The 16806-nt window shown below is 40.5% G+C and overlaps 2 protein-coding genes and 1 long non-coding RNA gene across 5 annotated transcripts in view; 1 reads left to right on the forward strand and 2 right to left on the reverse strand.

Annotated features, from left to right (window-relative positions):
* Positions 1-2625, reverse strand: part of atad5b (ATPase family AAA domain containing 5b) — a 13113-nt gene extending 10488 nt beyond the window's left edge. The window contains exons 1-2 of one of the 2 annotated variants that reach the window (XM_047365400.1): positions 1125-2625; positions 732-1031 (exon numbers count right to left, since the gene is read on the reverse strand). In XM_047365400.1, coding sequence (XP_047221356.1) covers positions 732-1031; positions 1125-1584 — 760 coding nt within the window. In that variant the 5' untranslated portion in view covers positions 1585-2625. The remainder of the gene's footprint in view (positions 1-731; positions 1032-1124) is intronic. The other variant, XM_047365399.1, reaches the window with a different exon arrangement.
* The window catches only part of LOC124868306, a 4684-nt gene extending 1071 nt beyond the window's left edge, over positions 1-3613 (forward strand). The window contains exons 2-4 of the long non-coding RNA XR_007038300.1: positions 998-1100; positions 1228-1409; positions 2657-3613. This is a non-coding gene — a long non-coding RNA (uncharacterized LOC124868306). The remainder of the gene's footprint in view (positions 1-997; positions 1101-1227; positions 1410-2656) is intronic.
* On the reverse strand, positions 2885-15113 carry serhl (serine hydrolase like). Of its 2 annotated transcripts, none has more exons than XM_047365405.1 (12): positions 14931-15113; positions 13583-13726; positions 12628-12741; positions 10724-10765; positions 10629-10648; positions 8927-9001; positions 5224-5333; positions 5068-5147; positions 4952-4986; positions 4800-4873; positions 4629-4716; positions 2885-4417 (listed from the first exon to the last, which is right to left on the reverse strand). In XM_047365405.1, exons 1-12 carry the CDS (start codon positions 14986-14988, stop codon positions 4274-4276), a joined length of 984 nt encoding a protein of 327 aa, XP_047221361.1. In that variant the 5' UTR covers positions 14989-15113; the 3' UTR covers positions 2885-4273. The 2 variants fall into 2 exon arrangements, with proteins under 2 accessions (XP_047221361.1, XP_047221360.1); XM_047365404.1 differs by having other exon boundaries at positions 4800-4876.
* Positions 15114-16806: the final 1693 nt, after the last annotated feature.

Genomic DNA, 16806 nt, shown 5'->3' on the forward strand with positions numbered 1-16806 from the left:
AAAGCCCAGACAAAGACCAGAAACCTCAACAAACTGAAGCAAAATTGAAGAATGGTTCAAAAAATGACTTCCAACCTTTAAACAGAGAGCTTCAGTTTCTTCCCTCCGGAGGTAGAAGTCCGGAAATCCAGAACACAACTTTATTAATAGATTGTTTTTATTATTAATGTATTGATGGTATAATGATTTAACTTGCATTAGTTTTTACTTGTTTTTTATTAAGATAATATTTGCCAATTATTGGGTAAATTATGAATTTTTTGTCAGTGTAGATGCGTTCGTCCTGATTGGTGGAGCCTTGAGTACTCCAAGTACTTCTTAAAAGTATTATTGTTTTGGGGGGTCTGCTATGCGTTTGTTTTCACATTGTGTGTGTGTGTAAAGCCGATGTCATTCTTATCTCATTGTAAAGCAAGTCCACCTTTGGGTATTAATCAAGTAACCTGAACCTGATAAAGCCACAAGTGAAACATGGGGTCTACTTAGTTTTTCCACACTCAACTTTTCCATTTTGGCTTCATTTTCGTTTAATAAATAATGACAGTGTGGAATCTGTTGTGTGTTTTTTTTTTTTTTACCTGAGGTTAGATTTAAATCATTTTAGAAACTAATGAAGAACGGATTAATTTAATCATGGCCAGATTTGTAAAAATCCAAGACTTGAAAGAGGGTGTACTTTCTATTTAACCCTGACCTGTTGTCAAAACGGATCAGAATATAACAGGCTTTACCTCCCTGAACCTGGTCTGAGGCCTTTATTAGCTCGGTGTCTGGCGTGTTATGGTTCATCCATCCAAGGTTTGTAGGACAGCTGTTCCCCAGGCCTACTGGGCTCCAGCTCTGCTGAGAGCAACTCAGCTTGGTTCTTCTAGGCTGCTTCTTTTCATCCTGTCCTGACTGGAGACAGTGTCCCACCACAGCCTCTGCAGCGAGGTCAGACTTCGGTCGCTTTGGTAGCCTCTCAGAGACAAGTCCTCTTCTACTTTTCTCCTTTAAGTGCGTTTGCGAAGACTCTGGATTGAAGCAATGCCCTGATTGAAAAGGGAGAAGATGTATGCAGTCAGGCCCTTTATTTATTCCACTGGAATACATACAGTCAGGTAGGTAAAGCTGGAGAATCTCACCTGCAGGCCCTGACTCCTGCTGCACCTCGCTTGCTTTCTTCAGCAAAGTGCTAAAAACTGTTGGAACTGGAAACGCTGGGTTTGACTTTTGGATTTCTTCCAGACAGCTTTCCAGATTTGAAGATAACCTCCAGGAGGACACCACAGCTCCACGCTTGCCTGTCAGATGGGATCCAGTGCGTGGACTCTTCACGTCACCACTCTGCGAAGGAGGCATTGATTTGTGTTCAGGCCGGTCAGACTCTGCATCAGATCTTCCTTCATGCTTCCTGTGCTGAGTCGAAGGTGAGAAAATCGGAGCTATTTTAAATCCTCTGCAGAGTGAGCTTTTCTTCTCCTCGCTGTCAGCTGCGGACGGGTTTTCCTGCCTGTCTGATACCACGATGACTGCAGTTTGCACATGATGAGGTCCCTCTTTGCTCAGGGTGGTTTTGTTGCGTTTGAGTTTGTTTCGCTTCATCTGAGCACCACCAAACCTTACGATCTGCGGGCATTTCGAATTTGGCGCTCAGCTATGATTCGACACAGCGCCAACGTCAAATTGTGCGACGTAAATATAGTGGCGAAAATGGACGTGACATATCATAGCTGACTACTTAACCCCGTCTAACTCTAAATAAGTGATTTTAAAATGTATTAACGCGTTCATCTGTTGAACAGGTGAACCTTACACAATATTTTAGGACCAGGGTACACTTCACGTCACTACCACGTCAGGATGCTGTCAGAGATCGTCTATTCAGAAAGAAGCTCTCAGAACTACAGTGCATTGCAAAAGTGTTCATAGTTCTTGACGTTTCTCACACTTTGTGACGTTGCAACCACAGACTTCACTGTCTTCAGTTGGGATGTTATTTGATAGACCAACACAAAGTCGATTGAGTTTAATTGTGAAGTAGAAGGCAAATTGTTTTTTTTATCAATAAATATCTAAAAAGTGTGTGCATTGTAGGTTTTCAGCCCCCTTCACTAAATACTTTTGAACCAGCAAGTCTTTTGTGGCATATCTCTAGCAGCTTAGTGTGACAATTACTCACCTTGCTCTCTGAAGATGGTTGCAGTTCAACTTTTGACCAGCAGAGGGTGCATTTTAGCAGGATTTAACCTGAACCATCTCATGTTACATAAGCGCCTCCAGAAAACTGAAGATTTCTTTCTCACATTCTTCTTTTGACTTTTAAATGACAAGTCTGAAAAGACTTCAGGTTGTCGACAACGATGCATTGAGAGTACTTCTGAAATGACGGAGATGGGGCAGTCTAAGTGAAATGTTTGCGACAACTGGAACCAGCATTCTACAGGCTGTGCTTAGAAACCTCGTGTATTTAATTTCTATATCTTTTAAATTAATCTAAGAATAAGATTATCATGGCCGTAGTAAACCCACAGTTGAGCTCTACACTGTATTATTCTCAGCTGTGGAGACACTGGTACAGCTGTCCTCTGCTAAATTTTAATTGTTTCTGTTTATTGTACATATGTATTTATGTTGTGTGATTGTTTCCTATCCTGTTTATTTTGTTTGTTTTTAGCTGGATCTTGACTCTTCATGAAGATTGGAAGATAGATGAAGATATTAGATCAACTTTCAAGTCTTGCCACAGATTCTCGATTTTATAGATATGTTGTATTAATAAAAAAAATGGAGATGTGTTGAAAATGACTATATTTCTTTTGCATGTAGATTGTTTTTTTGCCATTATGGTGACTTGCTTACTTTTGGGGGGAAAAAAGACAAAAAAAGAGTAAAGAGATTTAACTAAAAGCCAAGAGTAAAATTTATATAAAAAAAGTGCTTTTCAGAGACAGAAGTCTACAAGAAGGGGATCAGAAAACTAAAAGTTCAACCAACAAAGTCTGGCAGCAGCTTTATGAAAAGCTTGGTGGTATGAAATAGATTTTTTTTATATAGGCCTGTAAACAGTGCATTACAATAATCTAAACATGATGACAAGAAGAAGACAAAATCATATGCCACAACTTTGATATACTCCCCAATGAAAGATAACATACTTGATGTGTCTCCAAGAAGGAATCAGATTTGAAAAGAAAATTACAAATGCTGGATTTGGTTGTTGTGCAAAAGGAAGCAAGAGCTTGACTATTGCCTGGATGTAATTTGGGTGGGGCATATTTTCAGTCTTAATGTCATTTTGGACAGGATAAATTATAAAAACCCACAGTCATCGGCATGGAGGTGATAGGAAATGTCAGAAAGACTGAATGATGCTAATCAGTGAAAAAAATAAAATAATAATGGACCTAGGACTGGACCTTGTGGAATCCCACAATTTACAAAGATGGTGTAGGAGGAGTGGTATAGCTGTTTTTCTGAAGGCTAGAACACATAAAACAAAAGCAGGGACTTTCACTTAATGATTGCAAGTATACATAACATCTGCAACAGAAAAAAATAGGCAGCATTTTAAAACAATTTCATTGATTAACATTTGACAGCTTTCAGACAAACAGCTGGTGTAAAAACAAAACAAAAAAAGAACACCCTCTTTAGCCCCTTTAGTTGACATTACACTTTGCTCCTAGGACAGCTGACGTAATACTCTTCACTGCAAACTAAAGTGAGTTTATAAAATAGTGAGTTTATAAACTGTTATATTAAATGACATGGAAACCTAATATGTTAAACTTGTTTTCCAAGAAGAATTTTCTTCCACATCCTTAAATAGCAAAATAATTTCATATTAATAGAAGTTTATTTTTTGTTATTAACTCTGTTACTATAAAAAGATTGTGCAACAATGAAGACCATTTAAGGACAGTTAGGTAAAAAAAAGGTAAATAAAGCCAGTTTCAACTTCATTTTATCTACATTGTGACATGATGCTAACAGATATGCTTCAACATCCAATCTAATTATTTCTTTGAGAAACATAGTTGCTCATAAAGCAGCAGCTGTCACCACAGATTCTGGTTTAGTAAAATAAAATCATTTTACTCTACAAACACTTTTACGTTTTATGCGTATTTAATGATCACCACAAGTAAAACCCTCCTATAACAACTGGATGGTTTACTTTTAAGCACCAGTGTGAATGTAAACAGAGCTGTATTAATGCACTATTGACAACCTTGAATCACAAAGGTTGCCTAAATTAGTAGGGTGAAATGGTTTGCCTATCGTGTTTTCACTATAACTTAGGAGAATGAACATCTCCTGATCCTGTTGAGGCTGAGAGTGCTTTGTTCTGCAGGAACTCTGACACAAGCGAAGCTACTGCTTCAGGATTATTTAGGTGGACGTGATGATCCCCTGGAACCTTCACCACTGTGTCCTGAAACAGAGAAACAATGTATGCAGAAACAGTTCAACCAGCACTGGCTGACTTCTGACTAGTGAACTACAAACAGAACTACATTGACCTGTACTGACAAAGGACAGTGGACTTTTCAAACGTTGTTATTGGTGGACATAACTACACACAAGTAAACACTAAGATGCAAACATCTCCATCTGACACAAGCAGTCAGGAGGAATGAACTCACATGTCGGTCCCTGTAGGCTTGAAGAAGTGCTGATGTAAATTTCTTCTGATCTGCTTTTGCAAATATTTTCTCAAAGCCACTTTCTGCTCTGTTAAAACAAATATAGCACATGTATTCAGTGTGATGCATTCAAGTGGAATCAGAAAAACATGAGGCTGGAGAACATCTTACAGAACAACTAGAACAGAGGCTTCAATCCGTGACTGCAGCTCCATAGATTGCTCCAGACTGATGCGTACTACGTTCTTCTAAAAACACAAAAGATAAATTCACAATATGCTGGGCATAGCTTCTTGGAAACAAACTGCGGGTCAGTAGCTTACCAGGTTGATCCGAAAGTCTCTGGAGAACACCACTCCTGCAACAGAGAAAGATCTGTCATGCCTTCAGGGTATGAGGGAAAAAACACAGATCCCAACTGAGGAGGATATTCATGTACCTCCTTCAACTTCAACTAGACCTCGCTCTAGAAGGATCTTTGCAGACTCCTCAGTCAGACTTTGGTTTCCAACCAAAAGCCTGGATGTCGAACACACAATATGAAACTGAATAAGTGTTATGTCCAATAAAGAACAGCTGAAATAAGGTGGGTTACCTCTCAACAGCCTGGTCGTAAGTGTAAACCTTCGTCTTCACGTCTTCCATCTTCTTTTCAAATTGTATCATCTCATCCATCCCCTGCCGTAATACTTTGGGCATTTCTTTCTGCAAGTAAATGGATATGCAGTGCTGTGAAAAAGTATTTCCCTCTTAGAGATTTCTGCTGTTTGTGATTTTTTTGTCAAACATGAATATTTCAGACCATGAATCAAAGTTTCATATCAAATAGGGATAAACTGAGATATAAAAAATGCAGTTTTCAAATAATTAATAATAATTTCCAAACAACCTGGCCCTTTATGAAAAACTAAATGCCCCCTACACCTAAAAACAGTTGCCATCAAGCGTTTTTAACAACTGGCCATTAGCCTTACAAATTACTGGGGAGGAACTTTGGATCCTCTCTTTTTTGCAGAATTGTTCTGATTCAGTTACATTGGACTGATTTTGAGCATGAAAAGCCTGTTTAAGGTAATGCCACAGCATCTTAATCAGATATACATTTAGACTTGGACCAGGCCAATCAAAAACCCTCTTTTTTTGAGAAGGTTGAGTGCTTTAGATCCATGTACTGCTGCATTAGCTACGTGTGTTTGGGCCTAAGGATCCATCTGATGACATTCAATTGTCATAGACAAGACCTCCTCCAGGCAAATCAGACCACAATCTTGTTTTTCTCTGCTCGAAATATAAGTCCCTCGTTTAGAGGCAACCTGTAGTGAAGAAAACTGTGAGAAGATGGTCACAGGAAGCTGAAGAAGCTCTGCAAGGTTGCTTTGAGGCTACAGACTGGGACGCACTGTGCCAGCCACATGGAGAGGACATCAATGCCATGACTGAGTGTGTAACCGACTATATAAACTTCTGTGTGGATAACATCATCCCCACCAGAACCGTGAGATGCTTCCCCAATAACAAACCTTGGATCACCAGTGACCTGAAGGACCTGCTTAACAAGAAAAAAGAGCCTTCAGAGAGGAAGACAGAGAATTATTGAGGAGTTTACAGAAGCAACTTAAAGTCAAGATAAGAGACAGCAAGGAGGTGTACAAGAAGAAGCTGGAGAGCAAGCTCTAGCAAAACAATATCAGAGATGTGTGGACAGGGATGAAGAAGATCACAGGCGTCAAGCAGAAAGACGATCGGACCGATGGAGGTCTGGACAGAGCAAATGAACTAAACACATTCTTCAATAGGTCCAGTTTTATTGCTCAGCATCCTTCACTCCTGCCCACAGCCATCCCAGCCTCCTTTGACCCACAGCTTTTCTGACCCATCTCAAAGTTTTATCTTCCACCTCAGCCATGGACCCTTCTGCTTCTACATGTTTGCCTTCAACCAAATCAGAAGATGCTGATGCTCCCTCTGCCTCCACCTTCCACCTGTATGTCTCAAGAAGTCACGTGAAGAGAAAACTGGAAACACTGAACCGGAATGAGGCTGCAGGTCCAGATCGTGTGGATCTGTGGGATTCTGCAGCACCTCTTCAACCTTACCCTGGCCCAGAAGAAGGTTCCAGTGTTGTGGAAGACCTCCTGTCTTGTTCCAGTACCAAAGAAAACTCACCCATCAGTCCTCAATGACTATAGACCTATTGCCCTGACATCCCACATCATGAAGGTCCTAGAGAGACTCCTGTTGGCCCAATTGAGTAAGCAAACAATTAACCATCAGGACCTCCTTCAGTTTGCTTATTGCTGTGGAGTTGGAGTTGAAGATGCCATCATACACCTGCTTCAACAAACCCACTGTCATCTGGACAAAGCCAGCAGCACTGTGAGGATCATGTTCTTTGATTTCTCCAGTGCATTTAAGACAATCCAACCTGATTTGCTTTGTCAGAAACTCCAGAAGATTCAGGTGGAGGCCTCAACAATCTCCTGGATCAAAGACTACCTGACAAACAGACCACAGTTTGTGAGACTGAAGGGTTGTGAGTCTAACCAGGTAGTCAGCAGCACAGGAGCACCACAGGGAACTGTACTCTCACTATTCCTTTTCACTCTGTACACCTCAGACTTCCAGTACAAGACAGACTCCTGTCATCTGCAGAAATACTCGGATGATTCTGCAGTCGTGGGGTGGATCAGAGATGGACAAGAAGATGAGTACAGGAAGGTGGTGGACCGCATTCTGGCATGGTGTGGAAACAATCATCTCATTTTGAACATGACTAAAACAAAGGAGATGATTGTAGATTTTAAGAGAAATAGGAATAAGTCAAAAACTATTTCTATCATGTGAGAAGAAGTGGAGGTGGTGGAGGAGTATAAATACCTCGGTGTTCACCTGGACAACAGACTAGAGTGGAGATGCAACTGTGAAGCCATCTACAAGAAGGGAAAAAGCAGACCATTCTTCTTGAGGAAGCTTAGGTCCTTCAGTGTTTGCAGCAAGATGCTGCATATCTTCTATAAGTCTGTTGTGGAAAGTGTGATCTCTTCTGCCATCATCTGCTGGGGAAGCAGCATCAGAGCCAGGGACTTAAAAAAGCTCAACAAGCTGATAAAGAAGGCTGGTTCTGTTCTGGGGACTCCTCTGGAACCTCTGGAGATCATTGTGGAAAGATGGATTCTTCATAAAATGAAGAACATTATGGAGAACCCTGAGCATCCTCTTCATGAGACTGTCTTACAACAACAGGGTGTCTTCAGTCAGAGGCTTCTTCAGATCTGCTGTAAGACGGAGCGCTACAGGAGATCCTTCCTGCCCACAGCCATCAGCATCTACAACGATTCTTTGAAGAAACCTTCATAATGTGAGCTACAACAACATTTAATTTCCCTTTGGGATTAATAAAGTATTTTTGAATTTGAATTGACTTGTTTAGGATTTTCTGCTACACAGCAGAATTCATGGTTCTATCAATTAAGTCGACCTGGACCTGAAGCACCAGAGCAGCCCCAGACCACCACACTACCACCAGGAATTCAAATTCTGTGTACCCTTCATAAACTGCACTAATAAATTACTGTATATGAATATTAAAATACTTGCATTAGATTATTTGATTTAACCATTATATAACCAGGTAAAATGTTTTTTTAAAGTATTTTAAACACTTTATTACTTTTCATGGCACACCTGTGTACATTGCTTATATTTTCTAGAATATTTAGAAAATTACCTTTCATGTCTATTATATCTCAATTACATTAAAGTCCAACTGTCAGAGCAATATGTCATTCTACTCATAGAACTTTATTGGCCTTTAAAAAAGAACCAGTTTTATATTCTTGTGACGCTGCTTCTGCAACAGCCCTGTCTCAATGCATAGCAATGGTGCATGTGTGCCAAGCGGTTGTCAAGGGATGTCCAATCCATGGCTTTAGCATTTTGTGGCAAATTAAAACAAGGGTGCAGTGACACTAAACATACTCTACGGTGTATCCAAGGATTTGCTTGTCAACCTTCAGTGTTTAGAATTAAGAGATACATTAGAAAAACAGATTGGCTAATTTTTTGTGAATGTCTCTGGCCTCCAGCGTCCCTCAACAGCATAAAGTGATTATGTATCAAATAGATAGTTTGGCATCCAGCAGGTCCATGTATTACCTTTTAAAGAGATACGTTTCTCCTCTATTTTCTGCATTTTTACTGTTTGGTTGAAGTGCAAACATTATCTCATATGTTATAGTTGGTAATGCTGTGAAGTAAGAATTAAAGACAGAAAAGTGCTGCAGGGTCGGTGAAAATACCAGCTCTGTGGGTAAGAATCCGTAGGAGTCCAGCAGTATCATGGAATCCACCATCTCAGGATAGAGAGCGCTGAACTGTGGAAAACAACGGATGGACGCTGATCAAAGACATTTCTACGTCAGAGTCTGAACTACAGTAACTTGCAAACTTATTCACACCTCTTAAACCTTTCCGCTGGAATTCAGTGTGACACACCAGCAAAAAAAGTTTTGCAGAATTGTGTGTCCCGGAAAGGACCTGGAATTTGGCTGTTTGGATTCGCCATTGAGAAGCACCAGTGAGACTCTCAAGGCTGACGGAAAATTAAGAGTCAGCCTAACCCAAATATTTGTAGTTTTTCTGAATCTGGCTCCCTTGTATGGCCTTGGATGGCCGGCTATCTTCAACTTCTCCTGGATGTTATGTAAACAAGATGCTCTGCTCCCTCTGCCTCCTCCCTTCCCTGAGGACATCTGTGGACCTGCTCAGAACTGTGTGGCCGGATGATGAACTTTCCAACGTACCATCAAGGACATTGGCCTCTGTGACGGTGCTTCATGGACTTACTTTGCATAGACTCACATGCACACACACATGCCCAAGATAAACATATGCACCCTTCACCGGAACCCCTGCATGATGTTTCGTATATATGTTGCTTCTTTGTGCTGAGGTTTTTTTTTGCAATCTCAAACTGTATCCTGCTAAGGATAAAGTGTCAAATATGATGTTTTCCCCTCTTCTTACCTAATGTGGTCTCTTTTCTCGTCTACCTAAATGTGTGATTTCATTACTTTTCATAGATTTTCAGATTTCTCAGAAGGATTACCAGTGAAAGCCAAACATTATTAGTATTTAAAAAGTTTGGACTAAAACTGTTTTATACCAGTGACCCAGCTTATTTGAATGATGGGACCTGCCTCATACCAGCGACCTCAAGGATTAATATTTTAACTTTTCTTCTAGCACAGGATGAATTCCTTACCACAGAGGACTTAATGATCTAATTACCTCTGTTAGAAAGATTGGATTAGAACCAGCTCTTACCAGTAAACTCCCAAGGATTATTAATGTCATTTGATTTGTTTTTCTGTATCATTGTAATGTTTTTCCTCATGTACAGCACTATGAGTGCCTTGTTGCTGAAAAGCGCTATATAAATAAACTTGACTTGACTTGATGTAGGAAAATTATACATGCCTTTAAACAATTAAAAAAAAAAATGCATTTCTAAGGGTATGCCTCTACCACTTTTGCACATCTAGAAGCTAAATGTTTCCCCAGTCTTCTTTGTAAAATAGGTTAAGCTTGTTCAGCCTGTGTGGAGAGCATCTGTGAACATCAACTTTAGAGTCTTGCCACAGATTCTCAGCTGGATTTAGGTCTAGAAATAAAGACAATCACTGCAGGTTTAAACCATTCCATTGTAGCTCTGGCTTCTTGTTTAGGGTCGATGTCCTCCTGGATGCTGAAGCTCCATCTCAGTCTCAAGTGTTCAGCAGCTTCTAATAGGTTAGCTCCAGTATCCTTGATCCAGCTTCCCATCAAGACTGACCAGATTCCCTGTCCCTGCTGATTAAAAGGCTCCCCATAGCATGATGCTGCCACCACTATGTTTCATAATGTAACTGAAGGTGAGAAAATGTGTTACAGTTTAAGCTGTTTTCTATCCTTTTTGCAAGGGGCTGTGTGTGTCAACCTTAAGCTTATGGCCTCACTCACCATTCCAGCTATGTTACCACCTGAAACAAAAACAAGTCATTAAAACACAAGAAGTATATTTTACAGCTTCAGCTCTTTTCTGTAGTTTCGCTCACCCATGCTGTGGCCAATGATGGAGAATTTGCGCCACTGTAGAGCTGTGGGTGTAATTTAACACATCATCAACCGGGTTGGGTGTCATAAAAATACTTGGACTACTGGTACTGTAAATATAAACATATATATATATACATATATACATACACACATATATATATATATATATATATATATAGTGTATGTATATATATATATATATATATATATATACATATATATATACATACACTGCTTAAAAAAATAAAAGCAACACTTAAACAACACAATATAACTCCAAGTTAATCAAACTTCTCTAAAATCAAACTGTCCACTTAGGAAGCAGCACTGATTGAAATCAATTTCACATGATGTTGTTCAAATAGAAAAGACAACAGGGGGAAATCTTTGGTGATTAGCAAGACACTCAATAAAGGAGTGGTTCTGCAGGTGGGGACCACAGACCACTTCTCAGTACCGATGCTTTCTGGCTGATGTTTTGGTCACTTTTGAATGTTGGTGGTGCTTTCACACTCGTAGTAGCATGAGACGGACTCTACAACCCACACAAGTGGCTCAGGTAGTGCAGCTCATCCAGGATGGCACATCAATGTGAGCTGTGGCAAGAAGGTTTGCTGTGTCTGTCAGCGTAGTGTCCAGAGCCTGGAGGCACTACCAGGAGACAGGCCAGTACACCAGGAGACGTGGAGGAGGCCGTAGGAGGGTAACAACCCAACAGCAGGACCGCTACCTCCGCCTTTGTGCAAGGAGGAACAGGAGGAGCACTGCCAGAGCCCTGCAAAATTACCTCCAGCAGGCCACAAATGTGCATGTGTCTGCACAAACGATTAGAAACCGACTCCATGACGATGGTATGAGGGCCCGACGTCCACAAATGGGGGTTGTGCTCACAGCCCAACACCGTGCAGGATGCTTGGTATTTGCCAGAGAACACCAGGATTGGCAAATTCGCCACTGGTGCCCTGTGCTCTTCACAGATGAAAGCAGGTTCACACTGAGCACATGTGACAGACGTGACAGAGTCTGGAGACACCGTGGAGAGCGATCTGCTGCCTGCAACATCCTTCAGCATGACCGGTTTGGCAGTGGGTCAGTAATGGTGTCGGGTGGCATTTCTTTGAAGGACAACGCGGCCCTCCATGTGCTCGCCAGAGGTAGCCTGACTGCCATTAGGTACCGAGATGAGATGAGATCCTCAGACCCCTTGTGAGACCATACGCTGGTGCAGTTGGTCCTGGGTTCCTCCTAATGCAGGACAATGCTAGACCTCATGTGGCTGGAGTGTCAGCAGTTCCTGCAAGATGAAGACATTGAAGCTATGGACTGGCCCGGTCGTTCCCCAGACCTGAATCCGATTGAGCATATCTGGGACATCATGTCTCGCTCCATCCACCAACCTCACGTTGCACCACAGACTGTCCAGAAGTTGGCGGATGCTTTAGTCCAGATCTAGGAGGAGATCCCTCAGGAGACCATCTGCCGTCTCATCAGGAGCATGTCCAGGTGTTGTAGGGAGGTCATACAGGAACGTGGAGGCCACACACAATACTGAGCCTCATTTTGACTTGTTTTAAGGACATTACATCAAAGTTGGATCAGCCTGTAGTGTGTTTTTCCACTTTAATTATGTGTGTGACTCCAAATCCAGGCCTCCATTGGTTAATAAATTAGATTTCTATTGATGATTTTTGTGTGATTTTGTTGTCAGCACATTCAACTTTGTACAGAACAAAGTATTCAATGAGAATATTTCATTCATTCAGATCTAGGATGTGTTATCTGAGTTTTCCCTTTATTTTTTTGCATGTTTTTATTTTATGTTTTGTATGTTTTGTTTTTTATATATGAAAATTGGATGTAAATCAGTTCCAGAAAAGGTTTGTACGTTCTTGTCCTCACATACCATCGACAACTCTGCGCACGTCCATCACGTAAGAAGGGAAGGCGTACAGCACTCCAGGAGGGCGATGGGATGAGCGGCCGTGACCTGCCAGGTCCACCGCAATGTACCTGAAGTCTGATAAAAGGATGGAGAAAAATGAGGTGAACTTCTCTTGCTCTAAATAGTTACACTGCCCTTCACTGTTAAAGTAAATGCTTTCAAATAAGTTCATCTTCTAATAAAACAACCTCATACAAACAAATTTTCACTTAAGTAAATTTATTCAGTGGGGAGAAAATTCCCGGGGAGGAAATAACAGTATTTAATAAAATCACTGGTGCTGCACCCAACAGTGTTGGGAGCTTTTAATCTTCTAATTTGTGACTTCTTGTTGCCCTGGGGTATGAGTATGATGTGACACTAAGGGTCATTTATTTCAGCCACTCTTCAATGGACGAGAACCCGAGTTTATCTTGGTACCACACTCAGGGAGGAGGATGGTAGAGGAGGTTAAAAACAAATCTCCAAAGCTCTCTGTTGGCGATCTGTCACACAGCGAAGCACTTTGGGGTAACAACGTTTCCATAGCAACTATAATGATGTGAAGTTAAATGAATGCTAAGGGATTTTAATTTGAACTATGTGCTTCGCACTATCAGTGGGTTTGCCTTGAAACAAAGGATAAATAAACACCTCAAGTCCAGTGTTAAGTAAGGTGGAGGATCTGTGATGCTGTGGACCTGGTTCACTTCCAAAGTCCCTGAGAACCTTATTAGAGTGCAGGGCAATATAAATTCTCTGAAATACCAGAAAATTTTAACCATAACTCTGGAGGATCATGCAAAAAACTGAAATTTGAGGGTTATTAATAGTTTTATAGCCCTCATAGTAAAACATTTGCTGCGGGTTTGATTAAGCAACAAAATTAGAGAACATATTGAACATTTACTGCGAAAAAAAACCCAAAAACCCTCACCTTTGGGTAAAAGAGGCAGCAGCGTGTTGAATGTTCCACAGTTGTCAGCCCAGCCATGCAGGCACAGAACCGGCCGACCATGATCAGGACCCCAGACTTTACCCCGGATCTCCCCCCATGGGACCGGTATGGAGAGCTCTGAAACTGAACAAGCAGTGACAAGATAAATGCTCTCATTCTGAACAATATTTAATAATTCTGATGAATGAGTTGGTATGGTATCATGGAAATTTCATCCCCTCAAAGAAATCCATAAATCATTTTTACATACACAGAAGGTATCTAAGCTGGTGGCATTATATACCATAATGTCAAGAAATTCAAAAACAGGACCACAACAAAAATTGCACATTCTTCGCCCTGCATTTTGGATGTACAAATTTCCAAGTTTCATGATGGAAAGACCCAAGAGGGACATCCAGAGTTTTGGGCTAAAGTAGTAAATTTCTTGAGTAACAGGTCAGGCACAACATTGGGTCCTCTGAATGACTGACCTATTATCTATTTTCACTCATTTGTTCAGGTTCTCCCGGAGACGAGAGGCGGGTCGGACCCTGGACAGGTTGTCAGGCTAACACAGGGCGACACAGAAACACTCCGGACAAACAACCATGCACACATACACTCTATCCTAAGGGAAACATAAGGAGACTAATTGACCGAACATGTAGATTTTTTGACTGGGGTAGAAAGCTGGAGTACTTAGAGAGAACCGACACAAACACGCACTCCAAGAAGAAAGGCTGCTTCAGTACATATTAGGAGATACTGAACCCAACTGGGGGATTCACCATTTGTATAAAAGACAGATTGCTCCCGTAAAGAACTACAGAGGTCCAGTTTGCTCAGTCGGGACCCAAGCTCATCCAAAGCCCTTATGATGGGCCTGTGAAGATGGACCAGTGAAATACAAACCACTGGCATCCAGTGGGGGACCACTGTCTGCATGAGCATCATTTGGAGGAAACACGTGATGTAGAGAAACATCAGAAGTGTCCACCAGAGATCATGTTGATGTTATTGCTTCTGCCCACGAATGTTTGCCACCACTGCAGATCTTACATATCTGTCTGAGTAAAGTCACACAGGCAGCTGATGTTTCATATAAGATTAGATTTGGTTTTGAATGAAAACTCTTGTATTTGCCTTTATGATATAAGATCAGATTTGAATTTCTGTCCAAGTTCAAGCGGTGGGTAAATTTAGTTCAAACTAGTTTATTTGTTTGGGTGACCCTTAAAAATGACTTTTACGAGCACCATTTCCAAATATACCACACTTTCATGTCTGTCGTGATTTCACAGGGATCACAAACTATTTTCTCTATAAACATGACCACAATAGTTACCTGCTAGATTCATTTTACCGGACGCCACGTGTCTGACACCTTTTAAGGCTTGTATCATCTCGGATATTTCCTCAGGTTAAAAAAACAAAACTACTAATAAAAAGTCAAATAAATTGAGCAAACGTTGCTGTCAACAAAAAGCTAAACAAAATTTCGATCCTTTCTGACCCTCGCCTGACGTCTTCCGGGTGTTACAAGCAACGTGAGCTCAGCGGATACTGCTATTGGATACGCTGGTGCCCGTAAGAGAAGTTTAGTCCAATCAGCGTTTAGTCAGGGAGGAGCCTACCTTTCACCCAGTGCGATAATAAACGTTTACCAGCAGAGGGCATGCTTGTCAACTGCTCGCCACTTCTTTCATTACAAGAATGACACTGTGGATAAACCTTTAAGGCCATGATGTCATAGCATGATAACTAATAAAAGGAGTTCAATTGTGGTGTTTAACATATTAGAGTGTGAAGTCAAACACATCCCAATCACTATTTGAACAAAAGGTTTACCAAAAAACGTGCTTTACCAAAAAATTAAAATGGAAAAATAAATTATAAGAAAAGATTTCCATAAAAAGTCTTGTTAGAAAAACATTTATCCAACAACAGAATTTGTAACAAGCTAATTTAAAGCAAATAATTGACCAAGATCTAATACAAATTGATGAGTGGTAAAACTGCTGAAACTACATTTCACCTTTACAGATAAAAGAAAATTAAATAAAATTAACAATGATGTATTTTTAAGGTGTTGAGATAATTTGGAATGGAAGCTTTAAAACATCCTCGGAGAATGGGTGACTTCAATACATCAACATTGAAACATGAACTTAAATTGATTATTTTTGATGGTAACCAGAAATCAGACTCTCCAACCTGGTACTAAATATTAGAGACAAGACTCCTTATTTTGTGGATTTTATATGTAAGTTTTAGGATGCATGAAACCTGAGACTGATTAGATGTGATGTGCAGATGTATCTTGACACCATTTGTGTAGTACTTATGATTGCTTCACTTTTGTAGGTCATGTATGTACAGTGCTGTGAAAAAGTATTTGCCTCCTTAAAGATTCCTTCAGTTTTTCCATTCTTGTCACACTGAAATGTTTTGGATCATCAAACAAATTTTAAATCTACAAAGATAACCGAAGTAAATAGAAAAAATGCAGTTCTCAAATAATGATTTTTGTTCAGTTTCACTTGCCACGGCCAGGCCTGATTACTGACAGACCTGAAGAATCAATAAATAACATCAATAGGACCTGTCTAACAACATGAGGTAGGCTAAAAGATCTCAAAAACAACCATTTTTTTCACCAATCTAAAAAAAGAAAATCAAGAACAGATTAAAAACAGTGTTTAACATCATCATCTGGAACAGGTTGCAACGCCCTTTCTAAAGTTCTGGGACTTCAGTAAACTACAATGAAAGCCACTATCCACAAATGGAGAAAACAGTGGTGAAACTTCCGAGGAAAGGTGGCTTATTAAAATTACTCCGAAATCACATAAGCAACTCATCCAGGAGGTCACAAGAAGAACCCAGAGCAACGTCTAAAGCACTGCAGACCTCAGTCGCTTCTATCAAGGCGGCAACAAGTATGAGACTAGGCAAAAATGGCAAAAGAAACACAAAGGTAGAACACATATAGTGTCAGTCAAACATGACAGTGGTAGCATTATGCTCTGGAGCGTTGTTGCTTCTTCAGGACTTATATGACTTGGCATTAATGATATTAACCATAAATTCTGCTCAAGTGCACCTTGGTTATGCAGCAATAGGCCTACAGTGATCCGATGCATGTCCACCTCTGAATGGCTTAAGAAAACAATATAAAGGTTTTGGAGTGGCTTAATCAAAGTAAATGACTTTAAACAAAC

This window comes from Girardinichthys multiradiatus, chromosome 5, assembly GCF_021462225.1.
Source record: "Girardinichthys multiradiatus isolate DD_20200921_A chromosome 5, DD_fGirMul_XY1, whole genome shotgun sequence".
Taxonomy (NCBI): domain Eukaryota; kingdom Metazoa; phylum Chordata; class Actinopteri; order Cyprinodontiformes; family Goodeidae; genus Girardinichthys; species Girardinichthys multiradiatus.